The sequence below is a fragment of the Euwallacea similis genome, chromosome 7 (genome assembly GCF_039881205.1).
Source record: "Euwallacea similis isolate ESF13 chromosome 7, ESF131.1, whole genome shotgun sequence".
In the NCBI taxonomy this organism is placed as follows: Eukaryota; Metazoa; Arthropoda; class Insecta; order Coleoptera; family Curculionidae; genus Euwallacea; species Euwallacea similis.
The window spans coordinates 4,071,898-4,096,357 of record NC_089615.1 but is presented as its reverse complement, the minus strand read 5'-3'; the positions used below and the strand labels follow the sequence as shown (position 1 = coordinate 4,096,357).

The 24,460-nt window shown below is 32.8% G+C and overlaps 1 protein-coding gene across 14 annotated transcripts in view; it reads right to left on the bottom strand.

The window, feature by feature from the left end:
* dnc (phosphodiesterase dunce) overlaps window positions 1-24,460 on the bottom strand; it is a 338,757-nt gene that overhangs the window by 103,592 nt on the left and 210,705 nt on the right. For 9 of the 14 annotated variants that reach the window (XM_066391533.1, XM_066391535.1, XM_066391541.1 and 6 more), the window contains 2 exons: window positions 3,371-3,553; window positions 1,449-1,481 (listed from right to left, as the gene is read on the bottom strand). In XM_066391533.1, coding sequence (XP_066247630.1) covers window positions 1,449-1,481; window positions 3,371-3,553 — 216 coding nt within the window. Of the gene's footprint in view, window positions 1-1,448; window positions 1,482-3,370; window positions 3,554-8,177; window positions 8,374-9,004; window positions 9,225-13,813; window positions 14,009-14,772; window positions 14,947-15,294; window positions 15,506-15,556; window positions 15,803-24,460 lie in introns of those variants that run through there. The other 5 variants (XM_066391532.1, XM_066391538.1, XM_066391537.1 and 2 more) reach the window with 5 other exon arrangements.

The window sequence follows — 24,460 nt, the reverse complement described above, 5'->3', positions numbered from 1 at the left end:
ATACGATTAGATATTCTCAGATCTATTTATATCTATATCCCGTTGCTGAAAAAAAAGCGCAAAACAACACAGACGAAAGTTTTTTTTATCTATTTATTCCATATGGTGACACATATTTCAACACGGAATCTAATTTTTTGCCTAATTTCTTTAATTACCTGCTTTATTGTATGGCTATTTATGCTAAATTTCATTCTGCATAATCAACTTCTTATTCATTGTACCTATTACCGAGAAAAAACTAAAAATTCCAAACTGAAACTATCAATGTTGTTATCTAAAAGTTTACTGCAATACCGCCGAGCATTGCTTCAAACAAATTAAATTTTAGATTCGCTGACACATACATTGTGATTTTCCACTATACGTAAACTAATATATCCACGTATGCCTTAAGCATCTTATAATATTCAAATTTATTGTGAAATTTGGCTTAAATGATTATTTCGAAATAATTATATTAAAAATTAATGTAAACATAGGTTTGCGTTTCCTTTGAGCAATTAGTTTGTAGCGATTTAACAGAGCACTGTATCGATATAATCTACACCCAGCGATCTTCTTGACTTTACAGTGAATTTAAATTACCCATTAAAGGTTCTTTCATGACTATTGCCATTCATATTCAACTTTATTACCAAAATATATCATTTTCGACATAAGTGTACGACTAATCTGCTGTTTAATAAACGACTCGTAAACATACTCAAAATTGTCAAAAAATACTTAAAAAATAAATTTTTTAACTGTCAAAAAGTAATAATAATTTATACTTTTTGTTAAAGATAGAGCTTAATAGATATTAAATATAAATAATTGTTTTTTATATTTATTATATCTAGAGCAAACGAACTTCTGGACTTGATGGTGAATGAGTAATTCAGTCAACGCATTAGAAGTACTTTTCTCAACATATTTTACTAATTTTTCTTAACTAAACTAGCATTCACATATTCACATTTACCACAAAAATGTACGATTTAACTTTCTCACATATACATGCAATCTGCTGCTCAAAAAATGGTGGAAAAAAAACCATCAAAGAATACTAAAAGAAAGGGAAAAAGTGTCAATAATTTTCACTTTTTCCCCAAAAACAGAACTTAATGGTTATTAAATGCGTATTTTACTTTATTTTCTCAACCATCATCGTTCACATTTAACACAAAAATATAAAATTTAATCTTCCCACATATATGTACCTATTCCGTTCCTCAAAAACCAACGCAAAGCAATACTCCAAACTGTTGAAAAACATGAAAAAAACTACTTTTTTGTAAGTTCTAAAGCAAAGCTCGATGATTGTGAAATATCGGTGTCTCTAGAACCAAAAACCAATATTGAACTCATGCAAATGGCATAAACCAAAAGCTGGAGCTGCTAGTTATCTACTGATTGGTGGGGATGTCAAGCTGGTGATGTTTGTAAAAAAATCATGTAATACATACGATCTGTCCAATATGTTTTCACTCTCCTTGAATCTGTAAAATACAGTATAGGTGATTTACATGGAAAATATTCCTATGTTTTAGTTACAAAAAATTTTCTCGATACATATGAAGTAGGTATAATAAATATAATCATTTGTTTGCCATTTTTTGAATTTTTATTACGGAAATATCAGGAATTTATCGACAACATTGGAAATACTTTCATTCCGATTTTAATAAGTTTAAAATATAAGAGTGGTAAATGGAAACCTCGTTGCAATCGGCTCGACGAGAACTTTAATTACTCAATGAGCATTGTAATTTATTAGGAAAACGCCTTCAATCATTGCTCTACATTTTCATAAATTCAACGATAATGAGTGAGTGGCATTTTGAGTAATTTTTCCAACAAAAAGAAATTATCATCAAGATAGGGTCCTTCAGAACTAAAAAGATCAGAGTGTCTGTTCTTATATACATATAAAGTGTTCTACAAGATCTATAATAAACTTTGGTGAATGTTGGCTAAAATAAAGTTAAATAATATCTGCACATTATAGAGTGGTAATTAAATGGTAGTGGCAAATTATTCTATGATTTTCAAGGTTTTCTAACTTCCAAAGAATAACGAATCCGATTTATGATGTTTATAAAAGTAGCATATTATGATGCAAGTCTATAATAAGGCATTTAAAGCACGCGCCGCATATTGGTCGCGAGTGCTGGCAATGGGGTTTTAATGTGTGGGTTACACATTAATATTATACAATATTTTGTGTTACAAGTACGGCAACATTATAACTAATCGATACTTTAGGAAAGTTTTATGTGACTTTATTTATGAAAGTGTTTAGACATAACGAACTTCGTATGTCTATAATATTGTTTCCCTAGTAACCATACGTGCATCATAAAGACCGTTTTATGCACGCTGCGAAGTGCATAAAACGTCGATTATGATGTGTGTATAATATAAAAATGCTTAACTTTATTTTAGCTATATTATTTACCAATAAAGTTTGTCGTAGAGTGCGGTAGGCGATGAACCGTAACCGTACAGCGTTGATTAAGCAATCTATTATTTACCATCAAATATTTATGTACGTGACTAACAGATGCATGGATCTTAGATATGCCTCTGACGTTTTATGGCTTCCTTGAGTTTTTTTTAATGATTACCTTCTAGAACACCCTATATGGTACTACATCTTAGCATAAGGTACATATATATTGTAAGATTCTGATGGGTATGTAACTATCTAACTAAGTACTTGATTAATTATTTGTAATAATAATTATTTGGTTTGATAATTTTAAAAGCAAGAAAAACAGATTGAATTAGTACGAGCTAATAACTAAATCAGAATGCTAGTTTTAAAGACCCTCTAAATGATAGAAATTTAATCTAATCTATCAGATTTTTTCTTGATAATGCTACAGACAGCTTGACGATACATCGAAATTCAATATAAGCTAAGAATAAATAACCCAAAATGAATATATTATTTTAAATGAATTTCTGATACTGCATTTTTTGCTTTATAGACAATGTCTATTTGTACTTATAACGGTTTTGAGATATGTGCAAGAAATCTCTTATGTATTGACTAAAGGTCGAGTTCCAAATCAACAAGGGATTTTCATGGAACAACTTACTTTTGCATCTATCGAACAAAATTAATTCTATGAAATTTATATCCCATTTCTGCAATTTATTGACGTAAATTTTAATATGGTGAAAAAATCAATGACCACGCAGTAGGGAAGATTCTAGGTAGGTGGCGGTTGCTGCAGATTTCTGAAGTGCTTATTTCTCTGAAGAAGTTTATATATTGATTTTGTTGATATGTAAGAAGACACCGAGAAGAAAGTAATTTATATGAATAAATTTTTTTAAATTTTGGTGTCCAAAATGTTTAACCTAGATAATGGAAACTTACCTCTCGCTGGCGATGGACGAGTTCCTGGACATGGACTTGGGCGACATTTCGAAGTCGCTGTCCGAGCGATAGAGGAAGCTCTCCCGTCGCTGAGGCAAGTTTTGCAGTACCAAACCAGCCGAAGGAGAGGCACTGCCATCGAGTGGACTGCGACCGGGACTGGCACCATTTTCAACATCAAAACTAGAAAAAAAAACCAAATTGAAACAAAGCCAGTACTTTTACTCCCTAGCATGGAATGTACTTTTACCCCACAGGACAATTAATTACCTCCACAGGAAAAGAAAGAGAGAAATGTGCTACTTTTCATTCAGCGATTAGTTTCCCTTGTAAATTTAGGTTTTTTAAAAATGAAACTAGCTTGTTTCTACCTTTGTAGGAGAAAACCTTTTGCTCCCTTGAGTTTCGTGTTGGGCATAAAATATTTGTTCGCTAGAGTAATGGCCATACTTTCCTACTTTTCTCCCTTGTCCCATAAATAATTTTAATTTTACGAATAAGGAACGAAACCATTATTCTCTAACTATTTGTTTGATTGAAAATCAAAATGAGAAAAATATACTTTCCCTCAGAATAATGTGCATAATTTTTATTTCATATTAAGGAAGAAGATTTTCGAATGAGATATCAAAAGCTACAGAACAAATATCCAAAAATAAAAGTTCATTGAAAAATTGAAAACAGAAAATTGAAACGTTATCTTGAAATCTCCTCTTCATAGCGTGCTTTACTAAAAAAATGGCTTGAAAAATGTGTTCTCAGATTGTTGAAAATGCGCCATTTTTGCAATGCAATTTTTTTTAAAACTGAACAGTTCGAATGGGTCCTTTTTTGGTCATTATATTTCATATTTGTCTAGAACTTTTCTCATTTAACCCGCTTTACATTTAAATTCCAATAGATACATGAAAAGCCAATTTGGAACGCACTATATGTATAGAATAAATACCTACTTATCGCTACTTAGGTAATCATAAATTACTCTCTTTTCGCAACTAAGGAAAATAAATCGGCGTCATGAAATTCTTCTTTTTATAAGCCACTAAGGGAATTTAAATCTAGGGATTTAGATTTTTCACTATTATTTGGAGATAATAAAGTCTGAATGCCATAATACATTAAAAGTCATCCAATTCATCTTCATTCGACATTCTAACTAGATAGGTACTTGAGGTGTATAACACAAAAATTAAAGCTTTTCCACTAACACATAATCCTATTCAACACAAAAGCAATTCAAATCCCAATTGCATCAAACATCAAGCGGAAAATGACGAAATAATTATGGTATTCAATAAAATTAATGAACGCAATACCTCCCGCTGAACAATGACGATTTTTTTGTAATGAAATATAGTATGCTCAGCTAAATCGTGTAGAACGATTATCTTATTGTCATAAATTATTTGAGGGATATACCCTACTAAGTTCGTGTTTAGTAATTTAATCTTTTAGATAACTAGAGAAAAAATGTGGCGAGATGTTGCGAATCAAGATACCTTGGAATCCACATAAAACTGTACATACAGAGCAATTCAAATTCGCTGCTCACCATTGGGATCTCGAAAACAGTAAAAGATATGAGGTCGTTTAAATCAGGGCAAAATTGCGCATTTTTGAGCTTTGTTTAATGTCGTTTTAAAACTTAGAAAACTCCGATTACTTCCGAAGGTAATCGAAAAAATTGAAATTGTATTTGCTCATAGACACCTTTGTTCCTTTATAAGATGGCATCATTAGATTTTAAAAACAACGTTTCGGAATTTGGAAACCAAATCAACTTCATTTTTTTAAAAACGAACCTGAATTTTTTTTTGCATTTTTGGAAAGCCTTTGATTATCTGAATTAAAAGATTTGTCACGCTTATAGTAAAAACAAACATAATAGTGCAAAATACATTTTTAATATATAGAATAATGAAACACTACTCAAACATGTTACCATGGAAATAACAAACTAATCCTCCATAAGACGTCAGTTTTGAGATGTCAAAATCTATTGAATGCTTTTGTAATACTTACAAAACTATTAACAGCGTACAGAATTTAAAAAAAAACATTACGGATTACACAAATGAGGTTTATCGTGACATGAATAATGTTTTCAGTCTTAAGAATATAGTTTTTTTTTAAAACCACTTTATTATTCTAAAAAAAGATACAAAGTGTTCAAACCTAGAGCATAACTGCTTAACAGAAAATTATGGAGAAGAATGACCTCCTTAATTATTTAAGAGTGGCCTTTATATTATTGGTTATCGTTGGATTCTAATAGGTTCGGTAGAGAATCCAAGGGTCTATGTTGACAAAGCTATTGGATAGAGCAACATAAGCTATATGACTCATGTTGTAACTTTATTTCATACATCACAGAAATTCTGTGCATGCTAGTGAAGCATATCTTCAAGATTATTCCGAAAGACAACAGCTGCATTATTATTCACTTTTTTGCTGGTTTGAATGAAATGTGGTGGAATATGGTGTACTTAGTTTGTTGTTTCTATGGTAACACTTGTATCTGAATAGTGTCTTATTATTTTATTTATTAAAAATGTATTTTGCACTATTAGGTTTGTTTTTACTATAAGTACGACACATTTAATTTAAAAAAATCAAAGACTTTCCAAAAATGTAATAAAAAATTCAGGTCTACATTTAAAAAAATTAAATTTCGGTATTTTTATTATCTTTGGAAGTAATTGGAATTTTTCAAATTTTAAAACGGCATTTAACAAACCTCGAAAATGCGCAACTTTGCCCCAATTTAAGAGACCTCCTATTTTTTACGGTTTTCGAAATCCCAAAGGGGAGTAGCTAATTTGAATTACCCTATATATCTTTACTTTTTCCATTTATATGCCAAACTATTAATATATTGGTAAACGTATCAAGAAAATGACCACACTGATTCTTGAAGAATGTGTGTAAAAACAATTTCTTTTAAGGACTTAATTTACATAGACTTTCTATCTATCTGTATTATCCTTGACGCGTTCTTACGAATTTATACTTGAGAAGTCAGAATCGCCTTAACTCATTTCTGAATTACAGTTTGCTCTGCTGAATCATATTTTACACTCTCTGGATTACGGTTGATATTTTCTGAATTACAATTTTCCCAAGTAACTTACAATTAACGGTTTTTGAATTACATTTTGACCAGTCTGAATTACCCTTGGCCTTTTCTGCATAACAATTATTGAGTACTTATACTATATTTATGAATGGAATGAAATGGAAGTGATGTAGTAATATATAATGAATGGACTTAATAGGCGGATCTCAAACTATATTAGACTACAATGTATCGATGGACCTAAGGCCAAATACTATATGCAGTTCAAGCCGAGGATTACAAGACCATATAATCAGTTTTTATTAAATAGCGCATCGCGACATAACTTATTTCGAATCATACACTTATACTGGATTTTATATTATCCTTAATCTTGTTTGCAAATTTGGAATTTCCAGACGATTGATTACACTAACTTTCTAAACTTGCCCTTGACATCATCGTAAGTTTCGACTAGTCAATAACTTGATTTCGTTGAAAAAAAAATTCTGAACTATCTGAGGAATGCTTGATGCATGATTATCATTCATGTAAAAAAACATGACATGACGTGGCATTTTTTGTTCATATGAACGATAAACGATCATTTGAGAATGAAGCAATTTGATTATTTAATAATTAACAAACAGTTAGTTCAAATAAGCAGAGAAGCACAAAAGATAAATGGGTAGATTTCTGCACACTCTACAAGAGAAAAATTCCATAATTACTGAGGGCAGAAATATTAAGATGAAATTATTGAAACGAATATTTTTCTAGCGATTTTTTATCTCATTTTGAGAGAGAGTGAAGCGCCTAGTTATTTGTTAAATCTTGTTAAAGTGTCTGCTCTATTTTTTGTAATAGATTCTCATAAATTATGTACATTAATAAAAACAATTTAATGAAGTTTCCTTAACACAATCAAACGAGGTTAACATACTATAAATAAATTTTTATGTTGCAAAATACAGCTAATTTGAGTGAAGTAGGAAACTACCTTAAAACTTTATTAAAGAAACTAAATTCAATAACCATCATCTTAACATAAATAGGCACTGGTGATACTTACGAACAGGCTTATTTTGTTTTACTCTAGGGCATAAGGATTGGTGCTTTTGTAGGATTAGTAGGATCCTATTTATTTGCTTTTAAAACGTAAACAAACTTATTAAGTTAGCCATCAAATTTAAGTAAGCACAGGAAAATGTGAAATAACAAAATCTTATTTTCGGTAAACTTGCTAGTTACGAGGTGCTTTAGCCCTCGTAATGATTTAAGAAAGTGATCCATCCTCCTGATCAATGGAATATTTTGAAGTGGTCAAAAGCTTTGTAAACTAAAAAAAATTGAAAAGCCACAGCTTTTTTAAAATACTTATTTGTTTGGAACACTCAGAATGATGTAAACAATTACGAAATCAGCAGCAATAATTTAGACCTAAGCTTTGCCATTAGAAGTAACTAGAGGAAAATTGTTATAACGTAGTGAATTTTAATTAAGGGTATTTTTTCTACTACTTTTTCTACTACATTATTATTAGGAGTACTACGTACGTTTTATACGTTATTGTATGAAATTGAAATATTTGAAATTAAACACATAAGCTGATATTTTCGTTTTCTTTAGCAATAATGAAGAGGGAAAAATGAAAAATAAAACATTCACAGAAAAGCATGATCCTTAAAAGAGCCAATAAATACGAGGAATTCCACTTTTTGCCCACTTCAAGATATTTAATTAAAAAATTACTTTTCAAACCTAATATAATGGTCCAACACGTAATCCGAGTTCCTCCTGGGGATCCGTATTTTCCGGTTGTAAGGCTTCTTTATGTTTACAACAATCGGCATTTTTGGCACTTTTACATCCATACTAACTAACAACAAAATTCGTTTAAAGTCACCGACGCACCCATATACTTCATCAACTATTATATTCTAGTAAAAATATTGTATTGTGCACTTGGACTGAAAATAGCAGCGGTGTTATTAAACTTTACGCAAAGCTGTTGGTAATAATAATTTAGATGTAATGGAATTGCATATGTAATCCACTAAAGAAAAACTATGTTGTTTTACTTACGACGAAAGTTCGCATAATTAAGCATGTAATTACGGATATACGCTAATTGCAGACTACCAATTTTTTATCCCAAAATTTTCTAAACGAACCCGACAAGTTCAATGTTAGTCTACTCAGTGAATAAATTATCCATTACGTTATCGTTTAGATAATGTCATTTTATGATATCAGGAAGACACTGCATGATAATAATAGGCAAACTTTGGCAAAAGGTGTCATAACATTAATTAGCACCGCTTTAAGTACAATAGCGTCATGGATACGTGACGATTTTCTTACGTACTTGCGCTAATTAATTGGCGCTATTGAGACCACTGAGAGAAGGGTAAATTACTTTTAGATTTTTTAAATGTGTTTAATTCATAGGAATGCTGCGAGCACGTTTTTTGTAAGTTGGCAGTACGGTTATTCCCCGAATAAGGTGACTTTAGCGAGGCAATATTTTCAGTAGAATACCAGGTGATCACTACTCACGCACGCACATCAATTTTTACCAAAAATTTCCGGCTTTTCCGTCACGTATGTAAATACTACATCGATTGCAGCGCCTTGTAACTAACACCATAAAAAGTCTATTTAGATAAGATAGTGATCCGGATAATCTTAACGAGTCCATGGCGTCACCAATCACCAGAACGTATCACAAGAGCACTTATAGGGTACTAACATTAATGGCGTGAATCCTCTCTATTTCAGATTAGTGTAGGATACATCTGACTAATGGCAAACAATTCGGTGATCTGACAAATTGGTGTAGATGTAGATACGAGTTTGATGCTAAATTATGGCGACGTTGCCAAATTTACCTATTCATTGTGAATCTCGTAAATTGATGGTTGTTGGGTATTAGATAGGACCAGCAAAATTTACTTTGTGTGTAAACAAGTCTATAAAACGGTTGTGTTTGGAGAAGTTTTAGAATTTATGTTTTGAGTTTGGCGTCAGTGCTAGGTCATTAACGGAATCATAAAATTTCGTCCTTTATGTTTGGTACGTTTGATAGTAAAGTGTCTCAAGGAAGAGTTTCATGCTACCAAGGATGTGGCCAATGAAGAACTCGCACAGCTAAATCCTTTAAGTAGTCGCTCACAATATCTGGTAAAATTTCTTGTAGAAAATGCTAACATAGTTCCAATTCTAATGTTGCCAACGCATGTAATTTCGAGTCATTCATATGATATCATTTTCCTTCTCGTTTAGAAGACACAAGAAAGCTACGCTTCACTGATTATTTGTCAAACCTTGACTGATTACATTTTTATCGAATTGCTAAAGCGATTTTGCTGAGGTTTATTGTCGTTTGCAATACTCCGATTGTTGTAAACTCAATTTTAATATCTAAATTTTGCGTATTTTTTAATTTAATATTACTTCTTGTACCGAATGTTACGCAATCTCTTGTTCAGGTTAGATCGAGGGTCGAGGTCAAGATGCGAAATTATATTCACGGAGAGGGCGCGCATTATGAACAATTTTTCTTTTCATAATTGATGTCATGAAATTGCTAAATTAAAAGAAAATATTGTTTCTTGCGCCCGCCAAAGTTTGTGAGTCGCCCTGTATAAGAAACAGCGATCATGCAGTAAGCAAACTGGATATTTCATAATTCATAAAAATCTTCGAATAGTTATCTAGTCCCCCTGTATAAATAATTATTCCCACAACAAATATTTATTAAGTGTCGATGTTAAATATCATTCTGCTCTTTTGTTGATAACATTAATGATTTTATCGATGATTAAGCTCGGATGCTGGTAAATAATAATTAGGTACAAGAGCACATGGTAAATGTTAAGCAAATCCTGTACAAACAGTAACTAATGCAAACGAGGGATTATGATCATACAATACTTAGTCCGTTTTGCGAATCATTTTTGTTTGTAATGTTAAGCATAACAGATATTTCACCGTTTATCAGATGATAAAGGTAAGACGCGATTTAAAGGCCAAATTATTGACCTTTTAAGCCGAGAGATAAAGTTCCGGTTAACATGGGAGCAAAGACACGATAACATTGTTCCGTTACTACACTCGTATCCGTAACGTTACTCTGCTCGTATCAGCAAACGTTAGTCAGTTTAAGTTACAGCAGGCATCATGCAACTGGAGCAACATTGGGTTCATTTTAGAACCCACCCACATTAATTATTACATATATCGCATATAGCAACAGTAATTAATACAGTAATGACGTCAGAATTTCCACAATAATAATTTCAAGTACTTATGTGGTATTCTAATGCGTTGTTGCCATTTAAATGGTTAGATTTGGGCTTCAAAACGATTATTTAAAACCTCTCTTCAAGACTTCTTAGAAGGGAAGGTTAATCTCTTTTTATCGACATACTGATTCATGTATAATTTCCCCGAAAGCCTTAATAAGATTAATTTTAAATCTAAAAAATAGGCATTTAAAAACAAAAACCCGAATAAAGTCTCCAGTTAATCCCTAAAAAGTAATCAATCTCACATTTCACAGTCCGTATTGCGGTAATTAATCATTTTATTTGTCAGCTACCACCAAGGAGACATTTTTTAAGCCATTATTAACAATTAGTTCGAGAGTCTAGGTGTATATATATATAGGAATTTGAGCTGGCGAAAGAACCATTTAGAAATCATTGTGTAGGAAATAGAGATCTTAGGGGATTAGCTGATTCGGATTAGGTAATATCAAAGGAAAACATATTTAAACCATGAATTGCGAAATTGATTTAAGTTAGTTTCAATTCAATTTGAGAGAAACGAGCTATAGAGACTAATGAGAAAAATGGTTTAGAATAATTTTGAAATACGGGGACTAACGACTAGATTGTTAACTGAAATTCAGAAATGAGCTATTGCCCATGAGCATGTACGTGATTTTGAATTTTATGGAGTTTTAGCTAAAATAACGTACCCACCTATAGCTTAAACCGACGACGGACAAAATAAAGCACAAAAGTTACGTCCAACATAAAACATGCGAAATTGGCTCGCGATCGTTAAATCCCTGGTAACGTTTCCATCCAATTATATGGAATTTTGCTCTTTTAATTTCATCCTGACGTAGATAGTAATTCGGATTATTCACCAGCGCCTAGGTATGGATTTGTTTTGTTCTTCCATGTGTCAAAGGTCAAATTTTCTAGGACAACATTAAGAAATTTATTTTATTTTGGCTTGAGGACTTGCTGATAGGTGGCCCTAATCAGTTTCATTTTCAATTATAAATTTCTAGGTAAAGTGTATTTAAAACCAAAGTACCCTTAAACGAAAAACATCATGGGAATGTGGAAATCTTTCGAGATATCTATTATAAAACAATGAGCGCATTCAAGGAGCAGCAGTAGTTATATCCCGCTGAGGTGCTTAATTAAAGCAGTAAAACTTATTGCACTGTATTAAATTTTGAATCTTCAATTTTCACAATATTAAATTAACTTGTCAGACAAAAGGCAAATAATTAATGAAATGGGGAGACACAAAGCGTAAAAGGGTGAATTCAAGTGCTGTTGAGCTCGACTGCTGCAAATTTCCTGAATGCGCTTGTGTGATGGGTGCATTTATGATTGGCATTACTACATTGTTACTTAAAAGAAGTCTAAGTAAGAAGAATGAATAAAAGTAACTCTAAAACTTGAATAAATGATAATGGTTAAGAACCTAATTAATGTTGTAACTAACACATTAGTTACTTACAGTTATAATATGTATTCCACTGGTTAACTGTGCTTGAATATATGGGACACATAAAAAGGGATTAATCACTAACAAATGCCACTAGGAGCGATCACTATACCGATAATAAAGTGTCAAATAATTTCACACCAATCACTTACCTCAAGTCAACCTTTAAAAAACCGCAAGAACTGTCCTTGGGAGTGGTTCGCATCTTTTACATACTCACATTTCATGCAATTAATTTTCGTTTTTATATAGAATCATTTTTCTGTAGAATTTTTTAAGAGAAATTCTATAAATTTTATTGTAATTTCTATACTTTTATTCGAGCTCTCATAAGGTTGAGCTGGATCAAATCACAAGAACAAAATCGCGCTCGCAAATTTCTACTATGTGCAATTGAAGAACAAAAGGCCAGAGAGCAATTGAGAGATTAGCGATCAAAATTCTTATCTTCCCTTTTATGTGTCTCAATAAAACTTGAAGTAGTTGTTGTTATGAAGAGTGGGAATACGCAAACTGGAAACGGGGGCTTGGCACACAACGCATTGATTTATAGTTGGATAAACAAACTGCTCGAGAAATTTTGAAGTTATTCGAAGGGTCTTGGATATATTATTATTGACTAGAAATATTGTCAGTTTTTAAATGAATGATGAATAGAGTTAAAAAGACTTCCTGACAAGCCTGGCCAACTAACAATCGCCATCATTTTACATAACAATCTATCTAAGTTACTCAGCTACAAATCTTTTGGCCAATGCCTGACATTCCTCGACCCCACTTCGTCCGGTTACGTTGATTCTAGTATATTCGCAGAGTCGTCCCATGAGGGGATTGCGTTCTTCCGTAGTTCCGTCAATCCTACTACTAAAATTCCTTAATTTATTTGTGTATCCAGTAGTGGTTCTTTTGAATGCACTCAGTTTGATGGGATTAACATCAACCACATTAACTTCCTTAAACCCTCCCGAAGCCATTCATATCTACTACATAGGGATATATTGTATTTGTGATGATTAAGGGAAACCTCTAAGGGAAATCGGAGTCGCGAATTACTAAAATAGTATCTGGAAAAATCTTTTAGTGTAAAATTCCCTCGACGGTAGAACTGTAGGAATCTACAATCAAAGGATCTAGGACTCTATTTGTTTAACGTATATTCTCGTAAATAATATTTTATTTCATTCCGGTCAACAAACCGAAATATCTCCTGAATTATTAACATTTCAAACATTGATTCAATTTAGAAATTCGTAAATCACGCGATCAATCGAATTAATTTAACATCCTCTCTTTTAGCGACGAATCTCCATAATTAGCGAAAAAATGGCAGGCATGTGTGCCGTGCATTACACTCGTAAAATGTATTCGCGAATATTAAACTCTGGATTAGTTTCAGTTCCGATTCAGTCTCGTTTTCCGTGACCTGACATGAATAATAATCCGAACTCCGTTTCATATTTCAAGTTACCTACTAAATTTAGTATATAATTTTGCCAACATGTGTACGTATGAGTTCATGCCTGTTCTCTAGGATATATGGCTTCGAGATATAAAATACTGAAATCTAAAGTTACTAAAGCTGGATGGAACTTATACTGCTTAATGTAGATAATAATGACTCCTGAATTATTAACCTTCCAGTAGTCCTCCTTCTGTCGTAACTCAACGGTGGCTTTCGGACGAATTTCCTAATTTGAACCGATCTTGTCGAAGACCTCCTCCTTCTCGACAAACTTTCCGAGTATCTTCTGCTGTCACTGGATGCCAGCGAGGTACGGGTGGAGTCACTTGAGTCGATTTCATGCTCTGGAATCGCCTCTGAGTCTCTCCTAAAAATATTATCATAATAATTTCCTTTTTGGTTAGCAAGTGCTAGCTGGACTACTCGGGAATACTATGCAATATCCACAATTTTCCCTGCAGCAAGAATCAAAATAGTCTCAAATAAATATGCATTTCCAAATATATTGGAATTGATAATAAGATGTTCGATAGGGAAGCTTTTCAATTGCTCTCGTAACTGCATTTCTAGATCGAAATGAATGATATCTACTGTAGTGGAAATAACGTTCCTAACGAAATTAAACGTAGAGCATTGAATTTCTCAGAAGGAAGCAATTGTAAAACCAACTCATTCAAAGTTTGTGGTTGTAAGTAACTTAAAAAGGTAAATTAATTTTAATTAACTCGAACCTTTCTGCTTATTAAAGTCCCAGATGTTGTTCTGTTAAATAAGAACAATCGGATATTAAGGGACAGCGCCTTCCTTTAATTTCAATTTCGATTAAACGATTTATCATTAATGTCTTCCTTTTTTATTTGAATGGAAAAAGACGAATAAAATTAGATCCTGCTTTGTTGACTCTGTATTAGTGCGTTTGGACAATTATCGGAACGTGCTCAAAGATTGGTCCTCTGTTTCACTTCGGAAATTCGGACAATATTGTAGATAATGTCTTGATTTATGTTAAACCAAACCAACTTACAAGCTCATAGCTCATATCTTTTTTATGGAAAACTGTGTCTAAAACCTTATTTTAATAATAAAAATATAAGACTGTAACATGAAAAAATCTAAGTTTTTTAGACCCACCTGGAAGACAAATCGGATGACCACAAGCTCGTGACACTTGCCCTTGAATCTATCGACCTTTGACCGATTATTTCATACCTTCTGGACGAAGTGGAGTATGACGATAAGCTGGTCACAGATGGTCTGCTTTCATTGCCAACATCAACTGAACTCTCTCTTGAAAATATTGAGAATCTAAAAGTTACCTGCACTATACTTTTTCTATTATGCTACAAATAAAATTGATAAAAAACTAACACACTTTAAGGTTAACGCCTTATAACATGTTAGTCGTGATCTAGTCTGCGAAGTTCAAATTGCAAAAACATGAAAGTTTTTTGCTCCATCAAAGATATGCCATTAGCGGCAACTTTACTGCGAAAGATAGAGTACATTTCATTAATTGGACAAACTTCGTAAGTCCTCAAAGAGCCCTTTTAGGTGCCAGAAAACTTTATGCGTTCCTACATGTATAAAACTTAAAAGTGCGACAAGTAAAAATAAATTGCTATATGATGGATATTTAAGTGAGATTTTGCTTACCTAGATCTGTGACTATCAGCTGACATACGAGTGTAATTGGAAATTTCACTCAAAAACTCCCCCAATTCAGGGCTAGGAGTTGGTGAGTACGCAGGTTCTGGTGAGGCACTAACCGAATATGAACCCTCTTCACCATCTTTGCCCTGATCACCACTTTCTACTCCTAGTTCAGACTGATCAGAACGCTTCTCTCGAACCACAGAGTAAACACCTATTAATACTTCTCATTAACACACCCCCATGTACAAAGGACAAAAAGTACCATTGTACAGCCCCACAGAGTCGTCTTGTCGTCCCATTTTCGGTGAGTGTTCGTCGATGTTGCTTCTGTTGATGCCCCCCTCTTCAGGGGTTAAACTGTGCGGAGGTGTAACCCTACCAGCCACCGATTTGGTTATTTTTCGAATCAGCGACCATAGCACAAAGAGTAAGGTCAGCATTTCATAGGGCGTATGTTGTTGCTACATCATCTACGTTCTAGGAGGTAGGGGGTTAGTCTTGGCATGTTGGGGCTTCTTGGTGAGGATGGAGCTGAAAGTGTTCGTCTTGGAAGAGTGTGGGTTGTTAAACATGAGCAATTGGTCTTGATTTTTGGGATAAAAGAAATTCATTTTAATTTCATTTGCTGAACTGATAGGAAACGTTCGAACTAAGCCCAGAAATCAAGTACGATTTTTTGCAGGGATGAAGGATTGGAATGTTTTTCAGAATGAAAATAAATAAAAGATTATGTTTTGCTTTCGAACCCCGAAACAACAGGGTTATAGAATGTTATTCACTATTAAAATAACTTCAATCGACTTTATTTGCCCGAAACTGATGATTCTGTACCCAATAAATTAAACCGGAAATTGGTTAATACAATTTGTGTACGATAAACATTAATAAAATTTCACTAACAAGAATAATTGTTTATTGAGTGAATTTAGTTCTGACACAGAGTTATTGCTGGATATATTTATATATTTATATTTTACATTATATAATTAACTACCTAATGAAAGCAAGTACTTTCTTTTCGCAACTCAGTTAACAAAGAGGGGCAGGAGCAACGAATGCTGTATTATATTCAAATTTGTATCATTTTCTTTTGATTATTCTATCGTATAGCGAAATTGGAAAAAGTCATGTATGAGATTCGTTATGCAATCGAGATCGTCGAAATGCAATTTTATGTAACTCGTGCCATATGGCGGGATCTTACTCCGCTTATTTCAAAAAACCCCACTCGTTACAGAAAACTATGCATTTCCTAACTGGCTACATAAGTAGAAATTTTATAGCTCCTCAGGAAAGTAAATCTTTTCATGTCTAGGCAATATTGCTTCCACGTTCAAAAAGTTTCTTTTGCTCGTGCAAATTAGGGTACAATCAAGAAAATCAATAAGTTTCCAAAGATAGTTTATTTAATATTTGAGAAACTCTTTGGAATGAACTAAATTAAAAAAAAACAATTAAAACTTTTAACTTTATCACCCCAAAAAAATAATAACATACTTGAGATATTTTTAGATGTGGAATGCACATCATTAAAAGTATTCCTCTGGACCATGAAATTAAACTGTTAATTCCCCTTGCAACGTATTTTAATATTTAATCAGCTTACGTCCATTTAAGACTTTAATTCAAGCTTACCTAGTGAAATATTAAATGGCAGTCGTTTGCTATGCAAAACCTAAATCCGTAGACCTGGAAGTTCTGTTTCACTGTTTTTAACTATCTTTTGATATGCAAAGCGAACGGCTTGTTGAAAATTACTTTAATGATGCAGTTAGGGATGGGGTTTCGTTCAAATTTAATGGAATTCAGTTTGAGGAATCTTCTTCTACATCGTTTTAATAATTCTTGCTTCTTTGATTTCTGAGAAGGAAGTTTTCAAGAAATCAGTTTTATTAAATTTAAATAAAGCAAGCAATATTTGAGCTACAGAATGGTAGTAAATCCAGGGGCATAAGTTGATTACTCTAACATTCGTAGCTTTTTAAATTTAAGTAGGAAATGCATATTTTTAACTTTCCTTTTTTAATCAAAAAACAAACATTAAGAAAAAGCGTGCGTCGAATCTGATTTAAAAAAATATAAAATTTTAATTGTTGGCATAATCCATGGAGGCTTCATAACAAACATTTAAAAAAAAGCCCTGTATAATGTAACCTTCGTTTCACCCGATATGCATTTAGAATGGACTCTTTCTTATCAGCTAACATTTTTCCAAGAAAAGTGATTATCTTTAAACCTTGACATATAAAAATTAAAAAGAAAGAAGTTTATTAAAGATTTGAAAAAATTGTAACTTCCTGGATTTTGAGTTAGATACCCTTGATATGGTACTCATCTTCAGCTGATTTTTCTCAAAAAATCTATTGCCATTGTCAATTTTGAGGTACCTGTCACTCGGTTCGAAAAAAATCGAAATTTCGAAAAATGATAATCTCTAAAAACAGTTCTATTTTTTAGCTAATTTTTTGTTAAAAAGTGATTGTTATTGTTCTCAATTTGTTCGTTTATTCTTCAGTTCTTGTGCATATCAAAAAGAGCATGATTTTCAAAGGCTGGACCTATAATTATTAAAGAAATTAACTGAAGTTCAACAACAATTTCGGATACTATTTACCATTAAAGTTAGGAATATTTTAACTGGCGCGATAATTTTCGTGAATATATTAAATGTTTCTTTAAAGGCACAGATTTTCCAACTATCTCCCCGTTTAGTTTTCTAAATTCGCCAGAAATTTGCAAGCCCTAAGGGCATTGTTTCGAAATTGTTCCCTTGCCGAGAAGAAATATTTTCTTTTAAGTTGCCTCAGAGTCGTAATTTGTTTACTTTTTCTGATGTTTCTAGCTGGAAAGTTCTCATACTCAAACAAATGATGCTGATTTGGAATTGTTATGTGTGTTTGATGGAACTTTAGGACCAAATGAGAAAAAGAATAGATTTAACGCCCGAACGTTAGAGTAATATACGATAATTTGAAAGAGTTATCAAAAGACGATTCTCACCAAAGGAGGTAATTCCACGAGAATTCCAAAAATACTCCTGAAGGACAAGCTGACTGAGCCACTTGTCTCATAGAGCACTATAGACTTACGTAAAGCAAGATAAATATAGAAACTTAGACTTACCTAACCTTTTCATTTTAGTAAAAACTTGAAACAATTTTCGATAAACCAACCTTTCACCCCATACGTGGGAAAATGTAATCTGTTTACACAATTGGGATGTCAAAGTGGGAACATTTTGGAGGAATTTTAGTGGAAAGCGTTGTTCAGAACTGAGAGATTTGGGGCAAGGTTAGGCAAGGGTGCCCAAATATTGAAGTGATAAGTTATTCGAGATTAATGGTGCCAGTTTTTCTGCGCAAATCTTATCACGATTATTTGTTGTGTTTATGGAGCGCACATCAAATAAAAATGGAAGTCAGGTAAAGGAGGATGATATTAAATCTAATGAAGTGAGGCAAACCTTTGTTGGGTTCTATCTATGCTATAGAGATGTCTGGAATTTAGTTGGCGAAAGCGAAATGAAAATGGAGTGCAGCTGGTTATAGAGATTTCATTATAACCCTGAAAGATGATAGATACATGCGCCGGCTTAATTCAGGGAAATATCTATAGAATTCTAAGATAATAAAACCAATAAGAAGATTATTTATTCTCGGTGAATTCCCTGGGAAAATAACGTAACGAAAATTCCTAGGGAAGAGAAAACTGAATCACAAATTGACCATTTGCATATTATATGGCCCTAACTTCAATTGCAGTAGCTCGAAAGCTACGACTTAGGAGCCAATAAATTGACTTAACACGACCAAAATCACAACGGAATTGAAATTCACTAAATGATTCAGGATGAATAATTACATATTTTATAGTAATATTTCAATATTTAATATTATTAAGCTTTTTTTTTTTCAGGTCGTTTCAGAAAATTGTTGCAAACCAGACCGTGGCAAATTCTGCACCCTACAACGTTGCATGCAAGAGATATTTTGATATTTTCACTGCAGATAACTTCTCACATTTGTGATGCCTGGCCTAGAGACCGGATCACGATTTGTGCTTTGATACTGCAGAGAATTTAATCGAACTTTGAAATTTTAGCCTGAAAATTATTTTCATGCTTTTGAATTTTATCATTAATGATATTCGTACATTTTCTGCCTTGCAGTATCTTTAATTGAAGTGCATTCTTTCTATCTAGGGAGCCTTTATTGTATTGAAACAGAAACTGTCCCAATACCTATTGTTACAGAGTAATGAAGGGTTTTAGAATAAGGAACTGCAGAAAATTTACTCCTAATAATTCATAAACTTGGATTTATGCTGGTCTAATACACAGGGAGAAATTACGCGAAGGAATTTATTGAAACGTTCGAAAGGAAGGAAATTTAGCTGAGATTTCCATATCCCAAATACTATATATGTACATTGTCATGTTTCACGGCTTATTATAGGACGAATGTTTCTGAAAATATGACCGAGATCACAACTGTGCCATTATATTTTAAACCATCTCCAAATCCAGGCAGATAACCCAAACCCGTGAATATGCAAGTGTCGTATTGAACCGATGTTGCTTCAGATATGACAGAGTCCCTCCCGCAATGATGCAAAATTTGCACAGATATTACTTCCTTTGATATACCCAGCAAGAGCACTTTTCCATACATACGACTTGAAATATTTATGGACATTTTATGTTTGCTTTGTGAATTTTTCGGTAAATCCACTGAAGCGAATCGGACGTTGCAAACATTAAAAAATCAAGACCAGCTCGATGTGGATTGTAGACTTAAAACAGTTGGGCGTACCTGAAAAACGTTATTTTCCTTTACATTGACCCAGTTTCCACGTACGTTATCCATATCACTTCCACTTGGCAGAACAACATCGATTCCATGGACCGAAATACACACCACTTTTCACTACACACCACTTATCAGAAGCAACAAGGTCATTATTACTCAATAAAGTTTTTAATTCCTAATGCATTGCGCTTTCTATAAAATATTTTTTGAATTATAAAGTGAACTTTTAGAGGGGATTTTGAAAGTTCTAATCGTTGAATGTAACTTTAATTCACACAACAATGTTTTAGAGGAGGATTTAACAGATGTTTGCACGTTTCTCAACACGTATAATACATTTACCTAAAAATATCTTTTGTTTATAGATGCGTTGGATTCTTAAATGTCTTTATGAGGAATTTAAATAAACATGCAATTAAATCGATTCGTCACGATCATACGGCTTGGGATTTCCAAACAATGAAAAATCTTTTAGGGCCACTATACAGGGTGTTTGGTAGAGCGATAAAATGTTTTCCGTAAGAGGTAGATGGGGTCATTTTGAATGTATAAAATCATATTTATTCTTATACCAAGTCTCATCGTTTTTAAAATATCGGCCATCTTAGATTTTTATACGAAATAATAGAGTTGATACAATTAAGTCCGTTCTTTTAGAATTAAATACTTTCCGATTTCGAAAATATTTTTTAAAATACTCTTAACATGTATATCGACAAAACAAAACAAAAATTAATTAAAACTTATTATTACAAACAATTGTGTACACAAATTAATGAGTTAAAATACTTCGGTTCCAATTTATTCTTCCATTTTAAATAAAACTTTCTCCAATGCGGCGCTAGCTCAAGTAATTCCAATAGTCTTTAAAACTTCTCTATTTTATACTCTTTCAAATGGTATATGACATTACGACAGAATTTTAGTTCACAAAAGTAAAAACAAAAGGAAATATTACTTAAAACAAGAAAATAAGCGACACTAGCTTAAATAAGTATTAATCGTTTTAAAATTTAAAGCGCTAGTTCTAACTTAAACAATACTATTATTAATTACTTTCATTTTCAAAATGGGACCCTCCATTTCGAATGTGTTTACTTTTCTCCTTTGGTTTGCCCTCCCTACTCTTTCCTCTAAATTAATATTTCAAAAGCGATGAGTCCTTGTATACGGATAAATTTGGTTATATAGGTTCAAAATCTCCCTTTCAATATCTCCCATTGAAAACTTTCTATCGCTCTACCAAACACCCCGTATACTTAGCGGACCAAAAGTCCCGCACAAATTCGGTAAAAATTGAAGGAAATATTTCATGTGATATACCCATGTCATGTGTTCAGTATTTTCATGAAAAATATTCCTTTCAATTTGAAACGAATTTGTTCAGGACTTTTGGTCCTCTGTGTATATTACATTTCTGGTAACTTTATCGACAGGATAGTTTCTGTACAAATGATGAAATCATCGCTGAGTGGTGGACATTTTTTTAATTTCCATCTTATCTTCCTTATGAAGTTACCAGGACAATGATATTTTGACCCTTACGGAAAGAAAATATCAAGTAACAGAAATTCTTGGAGTTAAGAACGATTCTAAACAAGACAATCTTGTTTATTAAACAAAGTTCACGAGGTAATTAAAACATTCGCCCTTAAGGCCTTTTGTGTCTCAAAGTTTAATTGAAAATATTTTGTTTTGTAGACCTTGCTAATTATTGCTATGAAAAATGGCATCTGGAAAAAGTAGGAATTTTGTTGTGGAGTTTTATTTGAAATGGGTATAATCATGTTCTCTTGTTCTCATCTTCACAATACCTGAATTTTTGTTAATATCAGAGAAAGAGTATCAGTTAAGTCTGGTAGGGGTTTTGAAGAATAATATTTTAGACATTCGATATCAGCCCTAGATATTTTTTTAAAAATTTCAGTGTTTAAATAATTTTACTGCAACGAAAATCAAATTTAACAAAATTTCTTACATGGTTTAGAACTTCAAACTCAATTTAATTTTTTCTCGTCTTAGATTTTTTCTCTACTCCTTCCTTCTTTTTTTTCTACAGTAACAATGATAGTCTTCTCTTCCTTACTATCATCCCTTTCTTCATCTCCGCTTCTTAACTAACTTCTTTTGCTCCATTCCACTTTCAATGACTCTATCGTCTTGAACTTCTATAGATAATTCTTCCACAGTTTTTGGAATTTCTTCAACAATTGATGATATGTGATCTGGCATATCTCTAGGTATACCGATTTTAACTGGTTCAACTTCAAACATATCCAATACATCTTTTGGTTATGTCTCTTTCTTTTCTAGACACGGCACAAAGATATATCTCTCAAGTGTGATGAGGGTTTTAGCCTTCTGACTTTTTTTACATTTTCAGTCTTCTTAACTGTCTGAATTCGCCTTTCCGTACGAAATACTAGTCTCTGGCGGTCAGCCTTCTTCTTCACTCATACTTTATGACGTTCTTTTTTAGTTCCTTCCTTATTATCTCATGCATGACTTAGTAAGATTGCATCGAAGATGTAAGATTGTATCCCAAACTTTCCCCTAATACGATGTCAAGCTTCTAGATCTTCAAATCACGGAGATATCTAAATAACTTCACATATATACAAATAGATGTTGCATATGGGCGACATACATGATTAGTTTTGGAATCACCCATTCACATATGACTAACTTACTCGAAATGATTTGAAGTTATTGTAGAAGTATCTCGTGATTACAGCTATGAACCATAGGGCAGTTAGTTGAATACTAGACTTTGCAGTGGAAAGACCTAATACGAGTAAAAGTATTCTAAGTAGCTTAAAGCGTTCATTAAGTTACTTGTGTGTTATATGTTGTTCTTTTTCTCTTTAAATAAAGTTTGTCGAGTCTCAACAGTTTAAAAATTAGACTTATCAGTTCATTTATCGTCTAACCTACAAAAAGTGTAACAGTATCGACACTCGTAAATGCCGCTTTAAGGGTGTCTACTAAAATCGAGTCAAGTAATCAAATCTTCACAAACAGGCTCTGACATTAAAAATGTATGTGATAGGGCGGCGGGAAAAGGGCATCAGGTTCTAGGATTAGGTCTAAGCCGAGGAAGAGACCTTTTCACTGTTTTCCAATTTCAAATACGTTATTTCGTTGCTTTGCTTTGCTGCAGGCATCAAAAAGCTGTGGGTAACAAAATGAACAGCACCTGAGTTGTTTGTGTTAGTAGATGAAGGATGATGTGAGGGTTTCAGATAACGTTTTCTGCGCTGCTGTTTGTCGAAATTTGAGGCACTGCACGTGTATAATTGAGCTTTAAGAAGAAAATTCTTAAAATTTGATTGAAATGAAGTTCAACCAATTATGGAGGAAATGATGTTATCGGGGCGCCTTGGACCCCGGACACCCGAGTCTGTTCAGGGCATTTTACATTAGATTCTCAGCATGCAGATCTTGCAAACCATTAAAAATACAGAGCAGTTTAAATGGTGGCAAAGTTGTATCTTTATGCGAGTAGTTCTTTGCATTTTTAATAAAAGGAGAAAATCTGATAACTTCTGCAAAAGTTTTGTTGAGCATAAAAATGCGCGAGTTGCCCCAAATTAACCAACTTCGTATCTCTTATGAATTTCTAGATCCCAGTGGTGAACATCGAGTTTGAATAATGCTGTAAGTGTAATTTTTACATTTGAACTGGTGGCTTTTTTGATAAATAGATAGAGATAGAGAGAAAGATTTTTCTGGTTAAATAACCAGTATTCTGAGTATAAAATTATACTGAGAATTTCATTCACCACCTGTTAACAATTCGATCCACTGAAACAAACACCGACACAGATTTTATCGCGACAAAAGCATTCATCGCTAGAAAGACTCAATTTTTAGCTAATTATATGAATTTAATATCGAAAAAGTGTTCTTGGCATTAATAAAAGTATGTTTTTAATCACGATAAAAAAGTAGATTCTTACCAGCGACATTGAATTTATTAACCAAAACTCGGGTATATGATTATTAAGTAACAATTAATACCGGAGTAAGTTTTGCCGATGTGTTTTTGCTAGGTAACGATGATTTCGTATGTACAGACAAAATTTATTTCATAAAATATTAGGTCTTGTTATATTATATACGATGAAATTTCTACAAGTCCAAAATTATACAAATTTCTCACAAATACGTTGCTTTTAGTTCATGAAATTCTTCTCAGAAGACAACTCGTGCATCGAACGTTAACGAAAAATTTTAAAACAAAAACTACTGAAAAAAGCACTTATGTTTGGTAACTCTTCGGGGAGGTTGTTCCCACAATACCGTTTTCATCTCCCTTGGTACCGTTAAGTTTTTAAGTCGAGTCACTTGGAAACTTA